The sequence below is a fragment of the Falco punctatus genome (assembly GCF_963210335.1).
Source record: "Falco punctatus genome assembly, chromosome: 9".
NCBI classification, from domain to species: domain Eukaryota; kingdom Metazoa; phylum Chordata; class Aves; order Falconiformes; family Falconidae; genus Falco; species Falco punctatus.
Window position 1 is genome coordinate 33,005,684 of NC_137589.1, and position 25,346 is coordinate 33,031,029.

Here is a 25,346-nt window from a genome sequence, read left to right on the forward strand (position 1 = left end):
CCTACAGCCTTGTCCTTTGGAAGTATTTGGTTACGTGAGCTTTACATCTCGCAGGTGCTGGCAGTACGGGCAAACACACCCCAGCAGTTTTTACTTGGACCAGTGGACAGCATGGAAAGCTTCGGTCAAGTTTGATCAGCTCATATAAGCAAACAAAACAAAACCTGATGAGAAATGGAGGGCAAAGACAAGCTCACACTCTGAAATTGTGGTTGAGAGTCTTTGAGTCAAACACAGCCTTAGAAAGGTGAAAATTCAAGCGGCCTTTAGATGGCATCATCAGGCTTCCACTCTTGCTGCCTTCTTTCCCTGCAGCTAGAAAGCCATTAACAAAGAGCTTTCAAAGAAAGTGTTTTGGTGGGGATTTTGTGGGCTTTATTCCAGTTCCAGTGCAGCCAGATGAAAGCAGACATCTGGCTGTCGGACTTGTTTTCTATATTGATTCATTTCAAAATCCAGCAATGGAGCGGGCGTTGTCCAGGAGGCAAGACTCCTCCGCTCCCCTCAATGCCCTCATGATTTTGCAGCAAGCTGAGAACATTTGGGGTTTTTTGCACTCGTGAACTCCCTCCACTGAGCAGAAGAACATCCTTACATTCAATATTTTCTCTAGCAACCCTGCCCACGGGCCAGAGGGCTCTTGGCATTTCTGGGTGGCGGGGACAGAAGTGACAGGAGACCCTGGAAGAAGGTGCGTGGGGCAGGGCGGGACGGGGCTGAGAAGCAGCAGAGCTTCGGGTGTCTCGGGGCTGGGGCACAGCCCTGCTGATGCCCCCCTCGGGTAAGCTGGGGGTGCCTGAATAGAGAACCAGAAGTCATGGCAGCTGTGCCTCTAGGAAGACCTGCAGTGAGAAAAGTTATTTTAAAATATTAGAGAAACCTGCTGCTTCGGAAGTTAAACCACACCGGTTTTGGAGGGTAATTCTACTTTTTTTTAACTCTTTAAAAGGGAACAGTGTGCTTTGCTACTGCTAGCCTGCTTGTGTCTCCTTGCTCTTCATTTTATTACATATTTTTTTTTGCCAAGGGCGTGCTTGGCATCTTGGTCTCACTCTGTCTCTGACCTGCAGGTTATTGGAGGTTGAGGGCAAGGTCTCAGGAAGCATCGCTGCGTGCTCACCCTGGTTTTGTGCTTTTTTCCACGCGTCTTCCCTCTGTCTTTGTGGGAAACAGGATATTGGGCAAGTTGGACCTTCGTTTTGGTTTGTTAAACTTATTTTTCTGTATTACTCAAACTTGAAAAGGGAAACACTTTGCTGTTTGTGCTGTTAACTGTTGCGCATGGAAAATCAAGAGAAAGGGGAAGAAAATGAGGGGGGAGGATAGACATAGGTATATATTATGTTTTATAGATACAGATGTTATATACTATTATAAGACATCTCTTATATATGGTGGTCAAAGGGACAGATGCTCTGAACTTTCTCTAAGAGAAAAAAAGACACATTTGACCTCAGAAAAGTAGAAGGTGGTGCCAGTGTTTCTTACTTGAGATCTGCCTGTAAACGAAGCACATAAAGGAAAAATGATGGCTGGAAGCATCTGGAGCATGTGTTCAGCAGAACTTCCTCCTCTGTCTGTCTTGCCTGACTTACCCAGTTTCTCTTTCCTATTCCTGGTCAGCATTTGCACTGGATCAAACTTGTAGAGAGAAAACCAAAGGCTTGAGCTCACATGAAACAGATGCAGATGTTTTCCCTTCTAAGATCTTATGCTTAAGTGTGACATTAGTGCATCCATCCCATGTTGGTCCTCAGCTTTAACCTTTAAACCAAGCTGCGCCATGCAGCAGGCCTAGTGCTGAGGCCAAAGGGAAAACACGTGGCGTTACCCTGGCAGAGTCCCAGGGTGATTTTCGTGCAGGGTCCAACCCTGCCACGGGGTAAGTGTGCGGGGTCGTTGCCACAGCCTGCAAAGACACGTGGCCCAGAGGTGCTGCCCGCTCACCAGCGTCAGTGGGCGCAGGTGCCTTTTGCCCCCCCGCGCAGCTCTCCTCCTCTCTCCCCCACCGAAGCTCTGGCCAGCCCAGGGGAGCCCTCGCCGGGGGTCCAGCCCAGGGGAGCAGAGGCTGCACCTCTCTTGGCATGGCATCTGTCTGGCCACCCTGGAGGGCGGCTGATTCCCGCGTGTGCCCAAAGCGGCCTCGGCAGCTGCAGCTCAGCTCAGTCTGAAGCCAGCTCCACTCCTCCCCACGCATGTCCCTTTGCTGCCAGCAGCCCCTGACTGTTCTTTCACTTTAAGGTTAGATTTATTGAATGAAGAGGAAGAGAATAAAGTCCAGCAGCCAGCAAACGTGTGGCTGAGGTTCATTGCCTGCCCGGCTGCCCAGCCCGCTCTGCCAGCTGTGCGCAGCTGCCTGGGCAGCTCTGACGCGTGTCAGCTCTGACAGCATCCCCACAGTTCAGGGCGATGGAAACTTGGGCCAAATCCTGCTGCCGGAGCCGGCAGGGCACCCGCCTGCCTGCAGGGGCCCCCCAGCACCGATGCTGTGGGGCTGCTCTCTGCTGTTTGATCTCTCCGGTTTTTTCCCTCCTGTCTTCTCCAACCGAAGAAGTTAAGTGAAAAACACCTTGTCCTTTACAGCTGTGTGAGAATGGCTGCAAATCAACAAGGCAAAAGGGGGAGAAAAATCAATTAGGGCTGATCTGGCGGCTGGCGTGTACACAAAAGCTTCCCACCGCAGTTGCGCGGGGCTGGTGCTTCCCCCACAAGTGTCTCTTCAGACTGACTCCGCTTCATTTTTTCATCATTAAGATGCTGCCGGAGTTTCTGTGGGGGGTTTTGTGGTTCAAATGCCAGCGTGCTCAGGGCCGGATCCCGAGCATCCTCCGCCAGCACACCGGAGCCGGGGTGTTTGCACCACAGAGCGGAGAGCTGGGCTCAGCCCTGGCCTCTCCAGGCAGTGAAGCTCTTCCTTCAGTCTCATTTTTAGGAGCTCAAACCTACTCTTGCACTTCAATTTGACCTCAGAAATGGCCAGAGTCTTTGCTGAGTGATGTTTTCCTGAACTCAGGGGGGAGCTTTGGTTTTGGAGGGCTTTGGGACTGGGGAAAGCGAACGTGCCAGCTTCGGCTGCCGGTGCTGGGGCTGGGCACCTCGCCTGGAAATACTTGCTCTAACTGGCACACGGCTGCCATCGCCATGCGGGGAAGGGGACACCTCCTGGCTTTGTGTCCTTCCCTCCCTGTGTTTGGAGGGAGTGTTTGGTGCCAGTCCCAGGTGGGATGCCGGAGGGATGCGAGGAGCGACTGATTCGAGAGGTTTCATCCTGGCCAGCCGTTCTCCTTGCCCAGCCCTCATAGGGGTGAGGGGCAGCTGAAGGCCCTTCCCAGGGCTCCCTCTCTCTCCAGGGGAGATAACCAGTATCCACCGGTGCGAGGGATCCTGTACCTTTCTGTCTCACCTACTTCAGTGTCACAATGTCCAGGCGCTTTTCCTTTTGCATTTGCAGCAGCAGCTTGGTATGGCTGCGTGTCTCTAGATGCTGGGGCAGCTTTTGCAATTTCTTCATTTGCAGATGGTGTTTGCAAAAACAAAACTTGTGCTCTGGGTTATCAGGACAGTGAGTAGTTAAGCTCTGTAAGGAATAACTGAAATGCTCTGGAGTGGCGGCATTGTCTTGGCAGAGCTCAGAGTGGGAGCCTTCTGCTCCCAGCCCCAGCAGCTGGTGCTGGTTTTGACCTTAGGCACATCAGCTGCTGGCTGCTCTCTGACCTCCTTGCCAGGCGCAACACTCATCCCTCTCTTCCCAGAGGTACAGGAAGTTCAAACATCACCTAAAATGAGGTGCTTGAATTAATGGCCCGATTTTTCTCGAAGGGCTGAGCACATTTGCTGATGCCAGAGAGAGCTGCAGAAGAGCAAGTTGCTTGTTCAGCCCTTGGCTTCATGCATCAAAAGCCAAATACCCCCTGAGCTGCAGAGGGAAAAGCAGCCCCCAAAACCCAGCAGCATGGCAACCAGTGGTTGTGCCTAAGAACCTTGTAGGGATTGAGTTTCCCAGTGAACATCCCGGCAATCGAGTCTCTTCCCTCTCCTCCATGCCCCCGGGGGGATGGGAAAAGGGAGGTTGCTGTGGATGGCTGATTTTCTGTACCCAAGGTGTTGAGAGCAGGTAGCTGACCCTTAATGAACATGCCTTCCTGTTAAAGGTTTCCAAATGTTTGTGGCAATGCAGGGACCTGCCCCAGCAGGTCTCACAAGCCCGTGCTTGGCACAACACACTAAGGCTTGGGGACGCTTTGAGTCCCTGCACCGATAGCCACGTGGTGCAGTAAAGCAGCTGGTGGGACATCACCTCATTCCTCTTCCCTCTGTCCTAACAGCTGAACAATGGAGTTTCTGCAAACTTTCAAAACTTCGTTAAACTTGTATAAATGCAGTCCCAAGCTGTGCCTGCCTGTGAAGGTAGCTTGCTTTTTTGTAAAGAAATCTAGCTCTAACCTGAGGCAGCAGGACGGACTTGCCTTGCTGCTCACCATTGCCTGCATGCTGCGGGCCACCACTGTGCCCCTCTGTGTGCTGAGGTGCCGCCTGCAGGCTCCCTGGGCATGAAACCCCCTCCCTTGGACACCAAAGTCCAAACATCAAACTTGAGCGAAGAGAAATTGCAGCCAGTGCCTTGAGAAAACTGGAGAATCAATGCACGTAATATGTGCGGTTGCACATCCGTCAGCCGCACAAGCAATCGCATGGCATCTCCCTGTCAACACAACCAGGCACAAGGACTAATTCTTGCCTTGCCCAAAGCCTAGATGGGTCATGAATGGAAGATGTTTACCTTGCTGTTTCTTGTGCGCCACCTGCGAGGTGTTTGGGATGGAGAAGGGAAGGCAGAAGAGGCAGTACACCTTTCTCAGCACAGCTTGCTCATCTGAGGGTGCCTCTGGGGTCTGCAGCACAAGCAACCCATGCCGAGGGACCTGTGGGCCAGGCAGGAGCCCGGCAGAGTGGGGAGGACAAACACAGCCTGGACTCTATCACCTGGGTGTTGTGGGAGTGCAGGCATGGGCCCAGGCGGGTGCTCCGGAGGACCAAAGCCTCATGGTTTCTGGAGTTACATCTCCACTGGGTGCCAAAAATGACCTGCAGAAGGTGGTGTGAATACACTGCAACAGCTGCAGCTTATACACAGCTGTGTATTTGCCCCTGGATGTTGGACACTTCCAGCCCCAGTTCTTTAGATAGGTGGACGAGGTGGAGAAGTTGGCTGTCGAATCTGCTGAGCAGACGGGGAACGTGGGGCAATAAGTCCCCTCCCCAAACACCAACTACCAATTTCTTATTCCAGTGCGTTTAAGCATCCTTCCCTCTCTAGCGGGCAGTAGCAAAATTTTCAGTACTTACTCTTTCAGTCTGGCTAGACTACTTTCTTAAACACCAACACCTATAATTATATATATTATGTATATTTGTATATACATATTACATATGCTAATTATATCTACAGAGGCATTAAATCATTTACCCTGTCTTCAGTTTTATTTTGAAGTTGGCAAGAGTCAACATTCAACCAGCATTAGGAATATGCTGTATAAATAATTAGAGTTTATTTAGATTTATTCAACAGTGTTTACATCTAATAAGTAACCGCATCCATTTAAGCATTGATCTCCTGGCTGGTACGTCACCTCCATCTGATCATTCACCTTCAGCTGGAGCAGCTGGTCCTTCCTAGATTTATTTAATGGGTCCAGCTTCACAAATGACCTGGAAGAGGCACATCGGGCAGGCTTCTCTCTGCCAGGGTCCGTGTGATAGGAGAATATCTGGGTATTGGAATGATTTTCTTATAACCAGCTATTTTGGGCTGACTTCCAAATCGTTTGGCTTGATGTCTGCCTCCCAGTTGCTTGCTGGTACTAGAGGTGACCCAGATGCCTCCTCAGGGTGAGGATGAAGGCACTGTGTTGGTGTTACCTGGACCATCCCTCCAGCACCCTCCTGCCTGCAGTCTAGCGAGGATGCCTGTGGTGTCAGCTGCTTGCTGGGGGCTGCTGAGCCTTTTGGGAACACTTTGAGAAATAACCGTGTCACATCCCTTCATTTAAAATGAGCTTTGTGTGAACAAGGGGTGTCAAGGGGAAATATTCTTGATTTTCTTACATGGGGCATTTTTGGCTTGAAAGCGATGTGCGGATGCAAAAGCTCTCTTTTCCTTTCAGCCTTTTCCTCCAATGTAACGTACGTGGGTGCTGCTGTCAACACTGCGCCCTGCACACTGTTGCATGCTGCACAGGGTAGTAAGAAGCATCCAGTTTGGCTGGAGAGGTGTTATACACAGGGGACCAGCACCTCTGTCTATGTGAAAATCTCATCTGAGCCTTCAGCCTGCAGAGGGTTCACGTGAGTAGGTCAAGGGCTCCCCTGGAGGGGCCAGGCTCCCAGATGGTACCTCCAGCCCCCTGAACCCCACATCGGCATGGCAGGGCTCGCTGGGGCTCAGTGTGAGCCTTTGGGGAATGGGGGGGAATTGGCAAGCCACACACACTGCATTAACCCCCTGCAAGATGAGGACTCAGTCCTGGCACGCCCCAGCTGCTGCCCCCAAAGCAGAGCACCACTGCCACCCCAAAACATGGTCCCTGTTCTCGTTTAGATCTAGTCGAGGCTGCCAACACCACTGGTGTACTGGACACTCAGGAGAAGAAAAAAAAAATACTTTGAAAGATCAGTAGTACAAGAAAGAACCAAAGCGGCACCTGGGGGCAGGGGTGCTCAGTGCCGTGCTCCCGCGGCACCCGTGCCAATGCCACCCGTGCCAATGCCACCCGCGCCGCACACACCACAGCACCTGCCTCGCCAGCGCCCTGCTCCCCAGGTGGAGGGTGCTGGGGAAGCCTGTGACACGTACGTGACACAAAGGCACGCCAGGCCTGTGCCGGGACACGGGCTCACGCAGTCCCATCGCTATGAGTCCACACATTAGGTGGCTCTTTGCAGCAGCAAGATCACGAAACACTTTTATGGTTTAATACAAATTTGTGCTCTTGAGCATCTTTAGTGCTCTGACTTTCATCCCTAATGAAGGGAGGGGATGCTGTGGGAGGTGGCTCCAAGCCCTCCTTCCGCTCGGCTGGGCAGGGAGCTGGTGCTTCTCACTGGGAGCCTCTCCCTGCCCAAGCAGGTGCTTGAAGGAGAGGCTGCAAATTGTCCCTGCATAATGATCACAGCTCTGGCACTTTTTGAGAGAGGAAAAGTGGTTCTTAGTGGGACTGGCTAACTTTGAACAGAAGTCTGAGACCTGCAATAGGGCTGTCAGGGATGGCTGAGCCTCGTACACCGTGCAGCTGCCGGCTGGGCATCACGCTAAGCTGCCAGAACGTGGACCTGCCAGTGTGCATGGTGCAGCCCTGGACACCCCAGGCTGCAGCAGGACAGCTGGAGAAGTATTAGAGCAGGAGCTGCTGTGCTGCCATCACCGTCGTCTCTTGGCTGACATGGTCTCTGAAGCCAGGACTGAGGTGCTGTGGGAGGCTCCCTCCTTTCTCAGCTGCTTTGGGGCACAGGCAGGCGGAGGCAGCCAGATCTAACCTGTTTATAGCTAGGTTTTGCAAGGGTAAGTTCTTCAGATCCATGGGTCAGCAGCAAACTCTTTCTCTGCCAGGTGAAACACAGAGGCTGCTCTGCCTGCCATAGTGCCCAAGTTTCTGTAACCCACAAATGGCTTAATATCTGGAAAACTGAGATTAAAAGGAGCATATTCCCATAAGGAGAAAGTGGCATGCAGGGAGCATTCCCCCATGTCAGCCTGTGCCCAGCACACAGATTAAACAGCTTTTGCTGCGTGAAGCTAGCCGGGCTCTTCAAGGAACACGGGTGCGTGTCCCTGTGTGCCATTTTTAGCAGCTGCCTCTAATTTGATAGATGTGATTGTGGACTGATTTTAGGATTAGAGGTTGTAACTCCCCCAGCCCTAAAGGAACAACAGCGCTGCTTAGCCCCTGCGTAACTGAAGTGCTGCCAGGGCTGTAGGCAGGGCTGGGACGGCCATTCCTGCGCTCCAGCTCCAGCAGCCGGGAAGGATGCTCCTCTCCATCGACTGGTAGCGATGCTCAGTGCTGCGCTTGCCAGGCAGCAGGGACAATGTCAAGTTCCTGATGGCTCCTTTTGTCCCAGTGCTCTCCCGTTGGTGCAGTGTCTGAGCCTGTGAGTTACCTTGCTGGTCCCGTTAGCGTTCTGCGCTACTCAGGTTTGTGCAGCTGCAGTTGTCAGGGGGACCATTAAACACGGATAGGGAAAATGAGAGTGTGAGTTTGTGGGGCTGGGTGGGTATATACGTATATACCTGTACGCATGCACTGGAGATTCCAAAGTTCTCAGCAAAAACATTTTTGTCATTTCCATTTTCATGTCATCTTTTCCGGGACTGCTGTATTCCTCAGCTATCTCTCCTGGGGAAAAAAAATATTTGTGCAAATGTCATTTTTTTTTTAAAAAAAGAACATTTCTAAGGCAGGAAGAGTCTGTGGAAGGATTTCCCTGTTACATAGTTTTATTTTTCATATGTGTATACAATTGCCCTGGGCAGCAGGGAGTTGCCATCACAAACTTTCTTTGCTTGGGCCTCATTCTGCAGGGCTCTTACCCATACACCCAGCTTTACCCACGTGGCCTTAGACACCTGGTTAACTGATCTGCTGGGTCCCAGCCATGCTCCTTTTGTCCCTATAGACAAGGCAGCGGAGCACTTGAACCCTTCACCAGGTCCAGGCCCAGCGCCACCAGCCCATGTCCCCATGGGGCCAGGGCAGAGGGCACAGCTTTGGTGCTCGCTTTGGCTCCTGTCCCAGGGCTGAGCAGCAGCAAGGGGGGTGGGGAGGGACATCCCCAGCTTAAATAGCTGGGGAAGCCGTTTTTCCAAAAAAACATTTTGATTGAAAAAGATATTGATGTTTCTTCTGACTAGGGAGGAAAGGTGAGACAGGACTGAGATGCTCATCAAGTTCATTCACTGGAGCTTGATGGGTGTTCTTTAATTTGCCATACGCCATGGCTTAAACTTTGCATGGGAGAGCCTGCTGCCATGCAGGCTGGCTGGCCACGTCTCCTGGGCTCATTTCAAGACATGGCAGAGGATGTACGGAGAGGCAAAGGGCCCTTATCTGGGAGGAGTGAACAAGAGCTGCTCCGGCAGCGCTGCCGAACTCTGCCCGCTCCTGCCTCCACTCCCACGCTTGGGAAACAACACCGGGGTGCGACTTGCCACCGGCCATGGCTCACCTGTACACTCCCTCTATACAAGAAAAACATCTTTAGAAATGAGGACATGTAGTAAGTTACAAACAGCTCTCGGACACCCTATGAGCAGGAGCAAGGTTTGCTGTTGCGTCACCTGCTCTGAAACATGCTCGGGGCTGCTGCTGCACAGGGACAGGGACCTACCCTAATGCCTGCCTGCCAGTGGGTGCTCCCTTCCACCCCAGGGAGGGAACGTGCACCGCGGGTGCTGTGCAGCTCTTTACCACCAACAACGCAGAGCTTTTGTTGTGGGAGAGCTTTGGCAGAAGCCAGCAAGAATCTGGTACCCCCCTGCCAAGGATATGGCTCTGGACAGGTGGTGGAGCCGCATCCTGGAGACCCCACGGACCCCCAGCAAGCCTGCCCCACTGCACTGGCAGCAGACGAACCCAGACTCCTTTTCCATTTCTGTGTGGGATAAAAAACAAACACCCACCCCATTGTTCACGGCTGTCTTCTAAAAGTTTATAAATAAACCATTTCCCTGCTGGCTTTGTGCTTTTCCATTTTGACGCACCCTTGATTTCCTCCTGTTCCAGCAACCTTCAAACAAACAGCCCTTTTTTTTATGTTTTGCTTGTTTGCTTCCTCCCAGCTTGTGCCTGAACAGGCGTCGGAGGCAGCCCCCGCACCTGGGCACACACCGGGTACCAGGTGCCAGGATGCCGGGCGCCAGGACAGGGTTATCTCACAGTTACCCATAAATGACCCTGCGTTGTGTGTGTGGGCATTAATGTGCAACTTGGTGACAAAGCAGCCGGTTTCATTGTGTGCATGTGGCTTTTTAGCAACGGGAGGAGGATGCTGAGTGGTCCAGGAATGGGATGCGGGAGCCTGGTGCCATCCCAAACAAGTCTTCCCTCTGCAGGGAGACGCAGAGCAGCTGGGCTCCTGCAGACCCACGCAGAAAGTGGCGGACCCACAGGAGTCACTGCTGCACAGGCAGGATGGCACACCTGCCTTCCTAAAAATACTTGGGGTCTCCAAAACCGGGTGATTCCCCAATTAATTTTAATGGCAATACTTCATTTCTGAGCATTTTAAAGCTCACTGCATGCTGGAAATTTGCAGTCCTTTAAAAGTGACTAACAGCGTAGTTTGTGTAAATATTTAAGGAACGCTAAAATCCACCCGTGATCTGTGTAACTGCCCTTCTCCGTGTATCAGTATTGGGGATCGCCCATTTCTATCTTTTCTGATAAAACATGGCTGTATTAGACACGGTCATAAATGCAGGTCTGTGCCAGGGCCAGTACAGGGGAGGGCGTGTTTTGCTTTTTCTGCGCTTGCATTGCAAGAGCAGGCTAATTTTTAACTCTCTCTGTCTCATTTATTCACAGCATCTGGGTGAAATCTCCCTCCCCCAGCCAGAGCCTGGCATGCAAGGGGGGCCGGGGAGGGCAGAGAGGTTCTGAGCATCCTGGTGCTGCAGAGCCAGGGTGAGAAGCTGTGGCTGTGGGGTGAAGCGTTCCCTTTTTTGTTTCTTTTTTACCTACTTCTGCTGAAGCCAAGGTCCTAAGAAGCAGTGAGGGCCCACACTGGTGTTATGGCAGCCCTCTGCCTCTGAAGTTAAAAGACCTGTTGGGTTTTGATCACCAGCTGGGTGATTCCCAAGCAAGAGTGAAGTTGCCATCTCCCACATACGTGCTGACACTGCTAAGCTTAAAAAAAAAATCGCAGAGAGAAGTCTTAAAATATCTTTACAACTGAAATTCAGGAAAAAGGAAAGAAAGCCCAAGAAAAGGGGTGTACTGAGCTGTAACAACACGTGGCCAGCCCCTGAGCTGGTACATGGCAGCCCAGCCCCGCTGCTGCTGGGGACACGTATGGCTTCACCCCTGCTCACCACAGTGCGAGTAGGTGCCTCCTGTTATTTGACATTTTCCTTCCTCCTCCCGAAGGCCAAGACGTCCAAGACGTCCGTCGCTTCGCATCCCACCCATGTCTGGAGCCACCAGCTCCAAAGGGGAGCAGAATCAGATGGCGAAGTTTCCCCGCTCCGCTGCCTTTGTGTGCGAACCGGGTTTATCTGTATTGTTTGACCAGCTCCGGCAAATTACACCCTGCCTAATGCGTCGTTAGGGAGAGGCAATTAAATACCAACCCAACGAGTATTGCGGCCAGCGTGACTGGGGAGAAACAGCTGCAATCTGCATGGCAACTGGGAGAGACGGGTGGAAAATATTAACCTTTTTATTTATGTCTTCGCTCTAACCTCCGCCGTGTCTGGCTGCCCGGCCGGGTGAAAACCACGCAGGGCAGGGTTTGGCAGGGAGTGGGCAGGGGTGACGCCTGGATCCAGTGAGTTTTCGCTGGTCTGGCTTCAGCCTAAGTGGCCCGTGATGCCCGTCCTGTGTGGTGCTGGGTCAGCCCACCAGTGGCCACAGGACTCTTTGCTTCCACCCCACAGCCCCTGTCTCTGCCTTTCTCCAGCAGCTTTCCAGCCGTTGCAGCCCCTGCGGGCTGTTCCCACTGGCAGCAGTGCCAGGTGACCGTGTCCTGTAAGCTACCGTGTGATTTACTGCTTCGGTTTGGTTGACCATCAAATCAACCCTGGTTTTCTGTGGTGTCTTCTTCAGTGGCCACGTGCCTGAGCTCCTGGCAGCAAGCCTGTGCCGTCCCATCCCACCGCCAGCCTCCCGCACCATCCCCAGGAGGGGTTTGCTGTCCCCATCCTGCTTCACCCCCTTCAACCCACAGCGCCTCCTTGTCTACATCCCGCAGCCTCCAACGCTGAATCACCCCAAGTGTTTTGAAGACAATGAATCCTATTAATCCTGAGCACCCCAAAAAATCTTTTTTTTCTCCATTCCTGGAGGCTGTGAGCACTCGGAGGGATGGGGCCATCCCACTGCAGGCTGGAGTGTTTTCTCAATGTAATACAAATAAACAGGGGTGGGCTTGAAGCAGGATCTCTGGATTGCCTTCCTGCAGGTGCTGAGAGCATTTCTGGACAGATTTAGAGGGGTGCCTTTGCAAACAGCATCTTTAAGCATCGTCAAAGTGATGCTCATGGCAAAGCGGTCTGGCAGCTGGGGCAGGTGATGAGAAAATCACGTCAGCGTCTCATCGCAGCCAAGCATTTAAACTGGCTGGTGTGGACCAAGTTATCAGCCACCGAGTTCGGCAGTCTGAAATGTAGAGCAAACAATTTGCATTCTTCTCTGAGTCCAGCTTGCTGAGGGTCAGCACTCACAGGTCTGTAGAGTGTTTTGTGATCCCTGGACGAAGGGGGCCATAGGAGCGCCCGGGAAGGGAAATACCCAACGCAGGGCAGCAAGTCAACAGCATGGAGCAAACGTGTTCCTGCTGAAGATGTTACCCACGGTCAGCTGCTGATTTAAGCACGGCATGTGCTGCCTGGCCAACACTTCCAGGGACCCACAGTCACTCTCTCCTGCCCTGCACATTGGTTTGATGGCATTTTATTTGGTTTTACTCTGCAAACAATTTGCTTTTGGGGGGATCCTATGGCATCTGGGGTCCTGGAGAAAACAACAAAGGCTTGGAGAGAAAGGCGAAAGGGTTAAAAGTGCAATGAACAGGTCATGCTGATTTTTTCCTTTACAACCAGAGACTTTTCTAGACCAGGCAATGCAACAGATCAAATCCCTTCTTCAAATGCATATCTGACAGCACCATGCAAAACGTTTGTGGAGCCAGAACAGGTGAGGATTAGTAAATGAGCTGCAAAGTGGGTAATGTGTGGGCTAAGGGGAACTGAGGGGCTAGAGACATCACCTTGCCCTCGGCAGAGCCAGGACCCACACAAAAGGAGGGTCAGAACCGACAGCAGTGAGTTTTGCTGTGACACGATTGGCATAAGACACGAGGATCTCAGTCTATTGGGAAGAAATCAGAAGCCGCCCAGGCGGCATGGCTGCGGGCAGCAGACCAGGAGCCAGGGTGCTGTGACTTGCCCATGGTGCCGCTGCAATGATCAGCCACAGCTGGGGCGGAGGCGGAGGATGCCAGGTGGGATCAACCTGGGAGGATGCACGATCCTCCTCCTTAGTTACAGTGAGAGGGGGCAGAGGAAGGCGAGGAGGAAGCTGTAGAGAAATACTGGTGAGAGAGAATAGCTTTTAAACCACAGATAACGTTGGCACATGAACAAATGGGTATTAACTGATGGGGGCTGCCGGGAGGCTGGGAAATTTGTGAAAGAGATTATGTGATGCAGCTGCTCAGAATAGTTGGACTAAATGACCCAGCAGATCCCCTCTGGTTTTGCCCTCCCCTTACAACATCAGGTGCTCTGAGTAGCAGCAAGGCCGGTCTATTTGTGTTTGAATATTAGGATGTCAAGCAAGTAAAGGTGAGCTAAACTGCATCCAAGCACTGCTGTGCTTTTCGTGTTCTTGGGATGTGCCAGGAAACTCTCCTGCAGCAGCCCTGGGGGTCAAAACCTGCCTGCCAGTGGCCCGCAGAGGTACAGCAAGCCCTGCCGCAGGGTGTGGAGGTGTTGCAGGCAGCTGCTGGTGAGAAATTAAGGAAACCATTAGGCAACCATAATTACACTGTGAGACTCATGACTTGTCTCTCGATGCGTTGCTCCCACACTAACCTGGCAGAGCCAGTAGCTGGTGGCACCAGCTGCTCCCAAGGTTCCTCCCAAAGTGGAGCTCCTCCAGTGAAGCGCCGTCACCTCTGAGCCACGTGGTCCCTTCCCCAGCCGGTCCCCACTGCTGGCACTGCGGCCAGGACCTGCTTGCCCCTGCCCACTGCAGCATGGCAGTAGGGCCAAGAGCAGCGTCCTTGTGCCCCCCAGCCCGCCCCAGCAGCCTCCTGCAATCTTCCTCTGGGCACTGACCCCTTCTCCTGGCTACAGGGGAGCAGTAACACCAGGTCTGGGCATGACTCCTTTAGCACACAACACTTTTTCTAAGATTTAATTCATTAAACTTTCATCCAGGCTTTTATTTAGAACAACTGGTGAGCCTCTTTGAAGGACAGTGGGTAATTTTTCACTATTATTTTGCTGCTACCATCACTGGAGTCAAGTACCAGCAGTGTCCTGATGGATTTCCCCACCTTAACACCAGCCCCAGCTATTGCAAAGCTCGATTTAGCCACAAAATCCAAGGGAACTAACTTGTCTGCACATACGCTGGGATCTCCTCTTTGTACAGACTGTGTGACGAGTCCAAGCTCGGAAAGCTTTGGCAAACCAAAATAAGGTATTGCTGAAGGGACAGCCCTGGGGAGGGTGAAACTGAGCCCCTGTCCCTCCGAACCCCTGGGCATCATTTCCGTGTGCTCCGTCATCTTGTGGGACAATGGCTGGAAACCTCCCAGGACATTTCTCCTCATAAAGCCACTGCCTTTCTCTTCCTCTAGGCTTTATTTTCTGCAGCCAGCTCACCGAGGCACAAGACCTGGCGGGCTGAAAGAGGAAAATGAGGCACCCGAGCAGCAAACATTTATGCAGAGTCCCAAGGACACACAGTTTCATAGCTGTGAGTGCCTTGGGAAGCTGGTCCTGAACTAACGCATCAAAATCCAGGGGGATCGGGAGGTTATTTGCTACAAAATCAGTTAACGGGCCAGCTGGGGGGAGGGACGCAAAGTATTTGGAAGTGAGAAGAGGCTCAAACTACCATCCACTGGGAAGTGTGGGTCCCTCTTTCTGTGCTGCCAGTGCATCCTGCAGGGTTTGTCCTAATGGCCCCTCGGCCCCAGCTCAGAAAGTGCAAATCCCAGTGATGTGTTGGATGTCACAGGTATCGAGTTTAACCTAAAAACCCAGAGCCAGAGCATGCAAAATTGCACACTGCGAATATTACATGTTCTTCCTGCCTGGAGCAATGTCAAATGACCTCTTTACCCACCAGCCTAGACTCAAGGATCAATCAGTGTATTCCTAGGAGTGGTTCAGCAGCCGGAGAACTAGATCCTCCCCTTGCCCTGTTTCACCAGGGGCACGCTCTCAAGCCGTTCACCACGTCCATCCTCCCACCTGCCACTTACGGAGCCACCCAGACCCATGGGGAATATTCAGCAGTGAATCCGCCCACAAGGGATGTGCTTTTTTCTGCTGGCACAACACAATTTTAGACCATATGTGTGCTTTCCCTTAAGGGTGGGCAAGAAAAAAAATCTTTATTATTTTTATATCAGTTCTGCATAGCAACTACTGTGAAAGGCCAAGCACAAACGGCACAGAACTAGTAAGAGCCAAGAAGAGCTTGGGCCAGCTTGCAGCCTCCGAGACAGAAAACTTAAAATGGCAAAGATGGAGAGCAGGGAGGGCAAGTAGGAGACTGGGGGGAAATAAACACGTGCTTATTGTAAAAGGATTGTTGTAACTCAGGTTTGCTTAATGAACGCGGGAGGAGGTCGGGAGGCACCACACAGGTAGCTTCTAAGGAGGGGATTAGAAGGAAATGAAGTGGAACTTTAGAGGTACTTGGAGGATGAAACAGTCAATAACAGCAGCAGAAATGGAGCTGAGATAAATGGTACGGCTGGACAAGACAAAGGCAGCCAAGAGGGAACCTCAACACCATCTCTAGCTTAGTTATTTCTAGCATGCAAAAAAAAAAAAAAAAAGAGCATCAAACGACAGATTGCAAAGGCGCTGCACCCTCCCCGCTGCCTGCCGTGCCCACGGCAGCGTCAGGCAGCACGAGGCTCACCCGGAGCAGCCACGGTGCTTCCCCCAGACCCAGCAAAGAGCCCTCAGGGCTGCTCACGAGCCAGCCCTACCAGAGCAGGCACCCACAACACTGACAAGTGCTGTTCTCCTGGGGCACCTTGAAGTCATTCCGATCTCTTGTTTAAATTTAGGGAGCAATCGGGGAAGCGGAAGGTCACTGTAACGATGGCTTCATAACCGAGGGCTGGATGCAGCCCCCACTCCAGGTCCGGCCAAGTGAGACTCGGGCGGTGACAGCATCTCTACAGAGAGACACGGCTCTTGGCTGTAAACATCTACCTGCCTCACAGAAAGGCGTGTGACCCTGCTGCAAATCCTGGTCCTGTGTCACACCTCAGGACTGGGGACAACAGGTGGCAATAGCAGGTGGCAGCCAAGGGCCTGGCAGTAGACCCTGTAGCCAGTGCTGGGGAGAGTCAGCTTTATTAATCAATTATTGACTACTGAGGGATGTACAGGAGCAGAGGCACTCACAGGCCATGAAAACATTGCCTACAAAACTTCCCGGCTGACTCCTTGCAAAATCCGTGGGTTGAATTGAAAACTTTAATTTAAAAATTTGAAATAAATCAGATTAATATCATAGAGGAAATTAAAATAGCAACATTCCTCCCCTTCTGCCCTTCCTCTTCAAAATGAGGATAGGTGTTGGGTAGCCCATGAGGTTTATCTGTGCTTTGGAAAAGTCAAAAAAACAGCCTGATTGGGACATGAAGAAATACATCTTTAAACCTCTCCTCAAGAGTTTTTTTCTGGCCATGAGCCCTTTCCCTTCTTTGTTTGAACAAGGGAAATATTTGACAGTAACGCTGGATTCTTCTCCATAAATAACCCACCAATTGAATGAATGTCATCAGGAAAGAGGGAGTGCTGCAAAGTGTCTGAGAGCTGGCTGGGTTCAAAATGTCTGGAGAAACGCTGGTGCTTTGGACTGGTGCACCTGCACCCAGGGGCTGGGGAGATGTTTTATGGACGTCCTGTGGGCATGCAGGGGACAGAGGTGGTGGAAGTGCCCAGTGCTGGTAACCACTTCTTCCCTGACCTCCTAAAGCCCAAACCTGTTGGGAGCCAGACCCCAAGGCCAGTTTTGGCTATCCTATAGACCATGCTTTGGACCTGTGATGATGGAGAAGACTTTCAGCGGTGGCCTTAGCAGAATCATGAATTGTCTCCAACATAGATGGGAAACCTAAAAGATGAAATACAAGATTTCACTGACCTCTGTGCGTTGCTCTGTGCTGGCAGTTTTCTGTACCCCGATTAAATCACACCTGGGTGCCTGGGTGAGGAGCTGGGCACCACCTATGCTCACCATCGGACTGGGGCCACTTGGCTGACCACAAATAGGGATGCTAGTAACACATCTCCTAGGATGGAGCTCATCTGCAAAGCAAGTCCCTACAGCCTGACATCCCGCCACTGAGTGCCAAGGCCAGGGGCTAATTTTTTTACAATCCAGGTTGCAAATGAAAAAATGAGTGCCTGGATATTTGGAAGTGAAAAGGCTGGTGTCAGACCAGGAAAGGAAATGCTGAAAACCAAAATGCTCTTCCTCGTAGCCATGCTTCTTAGCAGGGTTGGAGGCTTCCTGCTTCCCTGCTGCAACCCACAGTGTGTCCTAGTGAAGGTGCTGGTGTGGGAAGATCCTGACCCACACACAGCAGTTGCTGGGGCACTGCTGGGCATCCCACACAGGCACCCAAAGGGGCTGCAAGGGCTAATGGTGCCCACTAGCACTGCTGGTATAATTGTCCTGGTGGCAGCAGCAGCCTCTTGGCTTGGGCCAGAGCTCATAAACTTCCCAGGTCTGACAGTAAAGTCGAGCCTTTAGGAGTCACGCAGGATCCATCAGCATCCATCCACCCAGGATTCTCCTCCAGGGTACAACTGGCCCAGACCAGCTCTAGCCCATCACCACCACAACTGTGTCCATATTAAAAAAAAAAAAAAAAAGAAGAAAAGAAAAAAAAAGAAAAAGAAGAGTGATGTGATAGCCCTCCGAACAATTTTTTAATATCTTGATATCACTCTTATGCAGTGAGAAATGCCTGCCCTTGGCAGATGGGCAGCACAATTATCACTTGGAAAACACGTTCGTCCTTCCAAAAAGGCAACAGTAGACTTTTAAAGGCAGGTGAAATTTTATAAAAGGATTATAATGGGATTAGCTGGGAAGGAGAGAGAGCAGGTGCCTCCAGGAGCCTTTGCAGACCAAAACCCAGGGTTGTCCTGGCCCCCCACCCTTTCAAACCCTCTCCAAAGCCTGCCAGGTCTGTCCAGGGCATAATTTACACTGATGCTGCCACTGGAACAAACTGACCAGATAACACCTGAGATGTGGGGAAATAGCTACTGTGAGTGCGTGATACCAGCAGAACAATGTCAAAATCCACCCACTAATGGGAACTTGCCATTCCTGCTCAGAGCAGTGGCTCTGTTTTTAACTGTCCAGCCCAACAAAGGCATGACACACACGCGTGAGATACCTGCTGCAGACCGGAGTGGGATGCTCACTCTCTAACCTATGGGTTTGTCATGGCAACACACTGCCAGGCAGCTTTGCACCTAAAACCACACCTTGCCCACATGATGGAGTGGATATTTTTCCCACTTCCACAAGTGTGATTTTGGCAGCAGCATGGGGGGCACCTGACCTCTGCACCCACAGGCCACGCTCCCCTTGCTGTACCATGCCGTACTGGGGGCAGCATGTGGCCACAGGCTGCTGATAAAAGGTCCAGGGATCTCCCACATGGTGAGCGACGCTTTGGCGATGTGCCTGGGCAGCAGGGGCTGTGCCAACAGCGTGGGCGGTGGGGCTGTGCCGGCAGCTCACCCTGGCTCACTCCATCTCACATTCCCATGGGCTGCACTCGGTCCCTCCACTTTTGTCCAAGAGGCAGCTCCACCATTGCCTTGCAAAGAAAAAAATGACAATAGGACTTCAGGATGAGCTCAAATGTTAAACAAAGTGAAAAAGAAAGCAAGTAAAGACAGCATGCCTTTAACTGGCTCTACTTAAAAGGCTGCTGTGGGTGAGGGTGGTGGGCCATGGCTGGTGGATGTGCAGAGCCAGCAATACTGCAAAACCTGCTCCCTTAGCACCCCTTCTGTGTTGCTTCTCCAATCTGTCCACGTGCTTTCCCCTGCCCACCCCTTCTTTTGCAAAGAACCCCCCAGCCCATATCCCCTAGAAGCCCCATTTCTCCTCTGATCCAGTTCCCTTGGAAATCTTGGCCTTGGACCATTCTCTTGAAAATGCTGGTATCTCCCTGCCCCATTCCCTAACAAATGCCGTAACCCTCCACCATCCCAGGAGCAGACTGGACAGGCAAGTGTTCTTGCACCTCCTGGTACCACTGATGGCCAAGAGTCTGAGCTGTGCATTTGCACTAGCCTGTCTCCAAGTACAAACCTCATGGGACAAGGACCATCCCCATGGGAGGTGTCCAGGCACAGCCTCTAACACTTCACCAAAGACCCAGCCATGTGTGGAATCCCAGGACTGAGATAGGAGCTGTGATTTGGGGCTGCTGCAGCAAAGCATGGGGACAGCCAGGCCAGTTCAGCACCCTACTGCTGGTGGCCAAGGATGGGTGCCCACAGAAAAAATGTCAGAAGAAACTGAGCATCAAAGGGTTCAGGGCACAAGGGTCCAGGGCACGGTCCCTTTCAGACAGGGGTTCTGGGGCTGGTAGCTGGGGCTCAAAGCTAGGCCAGACCCACCAAGGTTCTTGGGGGCATCTCAGACACCCTGTAGCCTGGCCAGCCACAGCAGAGGTCCAACTCTTCCAGGGCAAGCTGTTTGGGGAGACTTACAATTCAGATTGCATTTCTCTGTGGAAGTACTTTTAAAGAAAAATTGTCTTGGACCTAAGCTAGAAGAGAAAGGAAGCAGAATTGTGATGATTCTGGCTTCATACCTGGGAATGTCACACTGGGAAAAGCCATTCGCACCACTGGTGGCTGAATCAGCACTGATTCATACAAAGCATTCAAAAAGTCCCAGGAGAAGGGTTGTGCAGGTGCACGAGGAGGACCAAGAAATACAGTAGACAGCAGAGGATGTTGCCATTAGGCACAGGATCTACAGTATGAACTCCAGATGACCATAGGCATCCTCATCTTCTTCTGGGAGGGGGGCCGAGATTTTTAAATCATCTGATTTTTAAGCAGTTTTATGCTGGCTGCCTCTGCTGTCTTCGATGTGTTTTCATTAACGACTTCTCATACTTTAAGCTAAGGTCATGGAAAGCCCCCTCCCCATGGGTGAGCAGGCAGAGGGATGACCTCAGTGCGACCAGGGCAGCGGTTTGTGCCCTGGTTTCCAGTAGATGCAACCACGGCTGGTTGGAGCAGAGCTGCACCCCTGGCTCAGTCCCTGCACTGTCGGAAAGCCTAAGACTTTCTGCCCGATCTTTTAATGGAACCGTTTGCCAGCGCACACTTGTAAAGTGGGAATCGTGTGTTATCTCAGCTAGTTAGTGGAGTTAATAAAAGCCAAGTACATTTTGAGTCCTTTGCTTGCTTGGATGTACTTTATGGCTCAGCCTGGCTCCCACCACCACCCCCTGCACTGGTCAGCCCCAGTTCTTCCAGCTGAAATCCTGTTCTTGCAGATGGCCAGATGCCTGTGGGTGCTGCGCACACCCCAGCCTGGCAGCAGTGTGCTGTACCACTCTGCTCACAGCAGACCGTGCTCTCACCTCCGCCTTCGCCACCCTTCTCTAGGCCATGTCTAAATCCAGCTTAAGCTTCATGCCCCACCCTGCTTCCTAATTTTCCGGGGACTCCCATCTCCGGGTGCTGCCAGTCCACCCTGTGCCATCCCTCAGCCTGTTTCAGGTGGAAGTAGGGACACTTTGCCAAACGCACTGATGGGACAAGCCGTGGCATCTTCAGTGTGGCAGCAAACATTGGTGCTGGTGGTGCGGAGGTGCCACATGCCACAGGAGTGGCTGGGCTGAGCTGCCTGGAGAGCTGGCCCAGCTCCTGCACGTGGCCTGGGAAGGGTGTGTGACTGATGAATTCTGCAGCCATGCTTCCCAAAAATAGCCTGCCAGCCCCTACCACCAGGGAGCTGGAGGAACTTCATTGCATTCGCTGCTGTCTGGGGCATCATCCTCTCTCAGGTGATTCAGGTCCCCATGACACTGTGGGCTCCAGGTACCAATTAACACTTACTAATATGGCATCTTTTGAACGCCACCACGATGTCTCTTCTCTCCTTACCTCCGGGCAGTGCTGGCCCCTGCCAGGCTGGTGAGCCCAGCGAGGCCCACAGAGCCCCACAGCAGCCGGGCATTAGCAGGTCCCTGCACCCCAGCACATCTCTGGAGTGATGCTTCACCCCAACTGCTCCCGCAAGGCTCCTTGCAGATCCAGACCAACCTGACCGGCCGAGCAGGAGCGGGATTTTGTGCTGCCAGCATAGCACTGTGACCCGGGCGTTGCCACCAGGGATGGAAGCAGAGCCAAGAGGGTGTCGGAGGGTGTCTGCTGCCAGCCCAGTGCCAGCAGGGTCCCCTCCTGCTGCCCCCTCAAAACTCACAAACTCATGGGCCTGAGATCACAGGTGGCTTGTGGAAGTGTGAAGACTCGCCCTCCTCCTCCTCAGTCTGGGCCAGATCCTGCGCTCTCTCCCAAGGGAGCAGGAGCTTTCTCCACCTGCCGGGCTGCGGAACAAGGGGCAAATAAGGATACATCCCAGGGGCAGTGCGCCCAGCCCTGACCCCGGGTCTGCAGGGACAAATGGGGGGCTGGGGGGGTGGGGTGGGGAGGGGATGGCTGGTGCACCCCTGCCTGCTCTCCAGTTCTGGTTTGCTTTGGAAAATATTAATTTATTCATTGCTTTTGGAGTCTGACCTCAGAGAGGGCTTTCGGGGCCACTGCTCAAAAAAGGACAAGGAATTTGATATTAAAACGCTGGTGTTTTGTGCCGGGGGGGGTCTGCTGGAGTTAGGGGCTGTGCCTGCAATGCTGGCTCCCATCGCCCCAGGGCTGGATGTAGCGGAGGGTCCCCAGCCTGCCTGTCACCCTGGGTCCCTGAGCAGGGAAGGACCCTCGGGCAGGTGACACGGGGTGACAAGGGACACGGCAGGCCAGGCTGTGCCTCTGCGTCCTGGGTGTGGGTGCAGCGGGGCCCCCACTGCCACAGTGGCGTGGCCAGTGCCGCCACCATCCCCGGGGGAGCGGTGCCACCGGCACTCCAGCCCTGCCGTTTCCAGGGGGTCGTTCGCCGCCGGGGGGTGCAGGCCATCCCGGGGCTGCTGGGGGGCGACTCGCCGGTCTCCTCGGCCCCGGACAAGCCCGCCCCAGCCCCGCCGGCTGCTCCCCCCGCCCCCCCCGCCATCCCCCCCGGCCCTCCGAGAATCGCGCAGCCGCCGGCGCTCGCACTCCGCAGGCGCGGCCGGGCCGGGCCGCCCCGCCGGGGCGCGGGGGGGGGGCGGGACGGGGGCGACGGCCCGTGGGGCGACACAGCGCCGGGGCGGGCGGCAGCGCTAGGACCGCGGCGGCCGCCGGGCTCGCCGGCAGACGGACGGGCGGCCGGGCGCGCACGCAGCGCCGCGCAGGGAGGCGGCGGCGCGGCGGGGCATGGGGAAGCGCGGCCGGCCGCGCAGGGAGCCGCGGAGCGCGGGGGCGGCCGGCGGGGCCCGGTGCCCCCTCGGGGACATCTGCAACACGAGCCCCGCGGCGGGCATGGACACCTTCCTCTACAACGTGCAGGTGCTGCTGGAGGCCGCCAGCTACCTGGAGCGGATCGAGAAGGAGAATAAAAGTAAGTGTGGGCTGGCGGCCGTGGCCGCGCGTGTGCGTGCCCCCCGGGGGGCGGGTGTGGGGGATGAAGGGGGCAATAAATAATACCCCAAACTTTTGGCTGGCTGCAGGGGCCGGGGGTGCAGTGACAAAGGGCGCCGCGGCCGGCCCGCATCCCCCGCGGCAGGGGCACGCGTGGCCCCCCCGCCCCACGCACGGGGAGGCCGGGCTCGGGGGGAAAGTTTGGGATGCAGAGCGGAGCGGGACGGCGCGTCTCCGCTTCCCGAGGCGGGGGGGAGCGGGGGGGGGAAGCTCGGGGGGGGGCGCGGAGACGTCCGGGGGGCACGGCGGCCCCGCGCGGAGCCGAAGCCGGTGGCGGAGCCGGAGCGGCGGGGGAGGAGGCGGTGACACGTCCCCGCTCCCCCCGCCGGGGCATGGGCAGAGTCACGTAGGCAAGCGGCAGCGCTCGCCAGGTAGCCGGCGGGGAGGGGAGGGCAGGGCAGGGCAGGGCGAGCGCCCAGTGCGGGGCGGTGGCCAGCCGTGCCGCCGGCCCCCTGCTCCGCGGGCGCGGAGGGTTGCGCATAGCCTGCGCCTTTCCCCGGCCAAGCGGCCTGCGGAGCGCGGCGCGGGCTGCGAAGGACGGCGGCACTGCAGGGAACAAACACGTTGGGAACAAAGGGGCCGCCGTGCCCCCCGCGGCGGTGCGCACCCGCGGAGCCCCACGCGCGGAACGGACACCCGCGGCCCCGCGGCGCTGCGCCCGTCGGCGCCCCGCCCCCGCAGCCACATGGTTCGCACATGGAGGCAGCCTGGCGCGCTCATTGGCGGCGCGCTCCCGGGGGGCGGGGCCGCGCGTCCCTCTCCACCAATGCGCGGCGCCGGGGTCCCCCGTGTGACGTCACGCGTTGCCGAGCGGGGCGCGGAGCGAGCGCGGAGCGGAGCGGCGCGGGGGCGCGGGGGGGCGCAGGGCCGGCGAGGGGGGGGGAGCCCGGCGGGGGAGGCGAGCCCGGGGGCTCCGGGTGCCGCTGTTCCCTCGGGGATGTCACATGCAAACGCCACCGGGAGCCCCGGGCCCCGCTCCCCCCTGCGCCTTGCCCTTGTTTTCCTCGGGTTTCTCTATTATTCTTTCTTTTAGTCTCCGTTTGGATTTATTTTCGCTTTCTTCTATTTTCGATTTCTGTATTTCATTTTTTCTCTTTTAGTTTTTCCTCTCGCCTCCCTAGTTCTCTTTTTTCCTTTTTATCCTCCTCTTCACGGAGCGTGCGCTGCGTTTTCTTTTTCGTTTAACTTTACAAAGGGACCAGCGAGTCCTTCGCCGCTCGTCTCCATCGCACCATCACCCTCCCCTTGCCGCTCATCCCCTATGGCCGCTATAGGTCCCATGCAGGTGACGATATAGGGTGCCCTTGTTCTGCGGGAGCAGCTGCGTGCACGCAGGCTTCCCGGGAAAGGGATCCCGCTGCAGAGAAGCCGCTCTGCCGCTAAAGCCGTGGTGGGGATGGGCCGAAAGCCCTTGTTCTCCGCTCACGCAGAACAAATGCAGGCTGCTTTTCTGTTTTCCAAAGTTGCATTAATATTGGAGCGGTTGTTTTTTTCTCACATGCTAATTGTTGTTTCGTAATGAATCTGCAAAGCCGTGTGTCTGAGGAGCTAAGCCGCACCGCGGCCGGTGGCTGCGAGCAGGAAGATGACAGGAGTTACCAGCAAAAATCAGGTTTGCGTGTGAAGGCAGCAGCACTGCTGCTGTGGAGATCAAGCGTGAGATCGCTGGGTTGATTTTTCTTTTTTTTTCTTTAAAAGTGCTCTTGTCTTGGAGGGGAACTGTCAAAATCATGGGTTGGTTTTTTTGGGGGGTGGTGGGTGTAGAATTTTTCTTGCCATTGTGGTGGAGAGCATCTGATCTTTTATATGCTCCATTTAAAAATGCATCATTTTATACGGGTCCTTGTTCGGAACAGGGAAATGGGCAGGACAGCCAGATTTTTCACTGCTGAATTCTGAAAAGATGTGTTTGCATCCAAACAACTCCTTTCCTGAGCACTTGTTTTCACTGAAGCTTCCACCAATAATCATCATGGCCATAGTACTGAAAATCCTCACTTTTATTAGGCAATTCAGCAAAGCCTTTCAATATGTTAATTTGCAAACAGGACATTTGAGGTTGAAAAGTCCCATTTAACTAAAGGCTCAGCTACTGAACGTGCACAGCACAGAACATGACCGTTGTAAACCAGGCAGCTTTTACGTGTTGCTCCCAAACAAAGAAAAATGCTGCTGGGATTGGAAAACAATCTCTGAGCATTATGGGCCCTGTCTAAACTAAGGAATAACTGCAGAAGCAGGAGGGTTATATCGTAACGCATATGCGTAGTCTTACTGGGCAGAGATTTGCTTGGAGAGCTCAGGTTATTGCACCAAGAGGATGTTATGCCCTTTCATCTGCCAGCGCAAGAGTGATTGCTCCATGCATCCTGTGCTGGCGGCCTGGCACAGGCACTGGTAATGGCTGGTCGCTCCTCGTTAGTCTCCAACCTGGCAATTAGCAATAGCAGAGGAGACCAGCTCAAAAAAGTTTGGTGATGAAGACTGTGGCCAAACTCAATTGCAGACAGGCTTAGTGCTCGCCTGCTTCCTGCAGAATGCCCATGTCATTTGACAGTGGTGTTACGCAGGGCTGTAACAAGCTATTTTG

General features: G+C 53.9%; 1 protein-coding gene across 2 annotated transcripts in view; it reads left to right on the forward strand.

Moving 5' to 3' along the window:
- The first annotated feature begins 22,373 nt into the window (after window positions 1–22,373).
- MXI1 (MAX interactor 1, dimerization protein) overlaps window positions 22,374–25,346 on the forward strand; it is a 57,455-nt gene continuing 54,482 nt past the window's right edge. The window contains exon 1 of one of the 2 annotated variants that reach the window (XM_080402545.1): window positions 22,374–22,676. In XM_080402545.1, the coding sequence (XP_080258671.1) occupies window positions 22,493–22,676 (184 nt within the window). In that variant the 5' untranslated portion in view covers window positions 22,374–22,492. The remainder of the gene's footprint in view (window positions 22,677–25,346) is intronic. The other variant, XM_080402544.1, reaches the window with a different exon arrangement.